The sequence below is a fragment of the Pterocles gutturalis genome, unplaced genomic scaffold, assembly GCF_000699245.1.
Source record: "Pterocles gutturalis isolate BGI_N339 unplaced genomic scaffold, ASM69924v1 scaffold11916, whole genome shotgun sequence".
In the NCBI taxonomy this organism is placed as follows: Eukaryota; Metazoa; Chordata; class Aves; order Pterocliformes; family Pteroclidae; genus Pterocles; species Pterocles gutturalis.
Genome location: NW_010103131.1, coordinates 12,438 through 15,088, shown reverse-complemented (window position 1 = coordinate 15,088; position 2,651 = coordinate 12,438). Strand labels below are relative to the sequence as shown.

The 2,651-nt window shown below is 45.4% G+C and overlaps 1 protein-coding gene across 1 annotated transcript; it reads right to left on the bottom strand.

Annotated features, from left to right (window-relative positions):
* Window positions 1-683: 683 nt before the first annotated feature.
* Window positions 684-1,802, bottom strand: AGTR2 (angiotensin II receptor, type 2). The gene has a single exon (XM_010086583.1). The coding sequence runs from the start codon at window positions 1,800-1,802 to the stop codon at window positions 684-686; it is 1,119 nt and encodes a 372-aa protein (XP_010084885.1).
* Between the last annotated feature and the right edge of the window lie 849 nt (window positions 1,803-2,651).

Below are 2,651 nucleotides of genomic sequence, written 5' to 3'. Positions count from 1 at the left end.
CACACTGAATCAAAGCAAACGTCTGGCCTGCAAACCTGTTACCTGTTGTGAGAAAGGTATAAAAACATGCATGTGGTTGTACTTTCCCCCAAGAATGCGCTCCTGTCTCCAGCAGTTTGTAGAACTATGCCTCCACCTGTTCTCAGGATCCCAGGCCTGAGCAAGCAGGAGGTGTATTTGATGCATTTTACATACGACATCTCTAGCCATATTTTTTTTTAATTATATATCTATATAAAATAAAGGTCAAAATATTTTCATACAGATAGGTACAGAAGTATCTGCACTGCTTTATTCACACATTCTCTAGTGAGAAACTCTTTTAGAAAATCAGCTTAGGGTATAATACTCAGCACCTACACAACTGCAGCTATTGTGCAATAGTCCTTTGGTATATTTTGTCTTTTTGTGTTACGCTAAACACTCGCCTGATCTCAGCCATGCACAAGCTGGTATTTGAAATGCCATCAATATATCTTTGCCAGAATCTTCCGCCATGTAAAACCTGAGCGCTCATTGTGGCAAGGAAGGAAGAATAGATCCTCATTTATGAGAAAACCAGGTTCTCCTTCAAACAGCTGGTGAATGAATGGGCACAAAAGGAAGGGAACAGGAGAGAGGAGTGTCACCACTGCAGGGACAGCCAGCTCCACTGACGTCACCCCACATCATGCCCCCAGTGCCTACAGCAAAGACTCAGGCCCCCCTTCCCTGGCCACAGGGGTCTCAGCATCTCTGAAGCAGCTCCCTTTCCTCAACGAAGAGCTCTCTCGATGGCTGTTGAACTGAGAAACTCGTCGCTTAAACAAGCGATGGAGCTTCTCCTGGAACTGGTTCCCGATAAAACAGTACAGCAAAGGGTTGATGCAGCTGTTGGCGAATGCCATGCAGATGCTGAACGGCAGCGCTGTGTCAATGATCGCTGTCACGTCACAGTTGTTAATGATGTTCATATGAGCCAAGGCATCCAAAAACGTTAAAATGTGGAATGGGAGCCAGGAAATTAAGAAGGCCACAACAACAGCAGCCACCAGCTTCAGGACTTTGTCCCTCTTTTGCTTGGTTTTCCCAAACTCCTGTGCTTTGAGCAAGTGCCTCCTGATCCAGATGTAGCAGGTGGTGATTGCTGTCAAAGGGATGAAGAAGCCAAGTGCATTTTTCAGGAAGGCTGCTGCCACAGACCATTTTGCATAATTCTCATGAGGAAAGGCCATAATGCAAGCATTGACCCTCAAGCTCTCAATGTAGTGAGTGTCACGGAAATAAAAAGTTGGGAGGGAGGACAAACAGGCAAGGCCCCACACCACCAGCGCTATAAAATAAGCTTGTCGTGGCGTTCTTCTTTGAGAGCGAATAGGATGGACAATAGCATGGTATCGGTCCATGCTCATGCACGTAATGAAAAATATACTTGCAAACATGTTCAAGCACAGGACAGAGCTGGAGATTTTGCACATGAGAGATCCAAAGACCCAGTTGTACCTCTGCGCGTAGTAGGTAGCCCAGAAGGGAAGGGTGGCGAGGCACAGCAAATCCGCCATGGCGAGGTTGAAAATGTAGATATTAGCGACTGTTTTGGGGCCACTGTGATGGCAAAGCACCACAACCACCACACTGTTGCCAATCAACCCCAGAACAAACACCACAGAGAAGAGGGGTGGAATTAATGAGAACTGATAATCTGAAGAGGTAAGTGGACAGGGAGGGGGTGAGCGCAACACAGCTGATGAGTTTGTCAGTGCTGTATAGAGGACTTGGAGAGTTTCTCTGGTAGTGATGACCAGGGAGTAGTTGCTCTGCATATTGGTGCTGGTGAAAAAGGAGGTTCTGCAGGAAATTCATATGCTAGCAGCACTTTTCTATCACATTGCTCACCTGTGGATCAGAAACCATGTGTTAGACGTGCACTCTGCAGCCATCTTAACTCTGCAATGACACAGTCACAATAAAATAAAAACCATTTAAAATTATATCAGTAAGCTGAGTGCTGAAATACCAGGCAACCCTGCTGGACTCCTTTCCTCTGCCCCACTGACAGGACACAATTAGCCCTAGGGAAGTCACAGCACTTTTTAATTAGCCTGGCAGAGAAGCGAGCAGCTGGGTTTTATCTGTGATTATATATGGTACTTTCTGGGGCTAGCAGAGCAGAAAGATTATTAACTCGGGAGCTGGAGATGCTTTGGGAATTTCTGGGACCAAAGGCAGCACCAAAGATCCTTCTGATCCTTTTCTCAGCTTTCTCCTACTATTTCCAGCACTCTACACAGTTAAAATAATGTAGAAAGGCAGCACTGGCCAGTGGGGATCAGATACTTCACACCTGAGGGTCTCCTGGGACTTCACAGGCTGAAAGCAGCCTTTTAACAAGGCTGTTAGGAAAGCAAGCTTTGACCTTTTTTTTAAATTCAGAGGGCTGCATACAAAGACATTGAAGAGCCTTTGCAAAATGTCATTTACCGTCAGAGTCCTTCTCAGAGCACATCTGCAACTCCTGCCCTCACGACAGCTTTTAATCAGAAGAGTAGAAGAAATATTTTCAATGTAAGATACAAGCAATAGATGATCAAGTACTCAGTCCTTGCAGGCATTGGATTTAACAGTAATATTTGCCATTCATTTAGAAAGATCAGGACTGGGTTTCAGTAGGG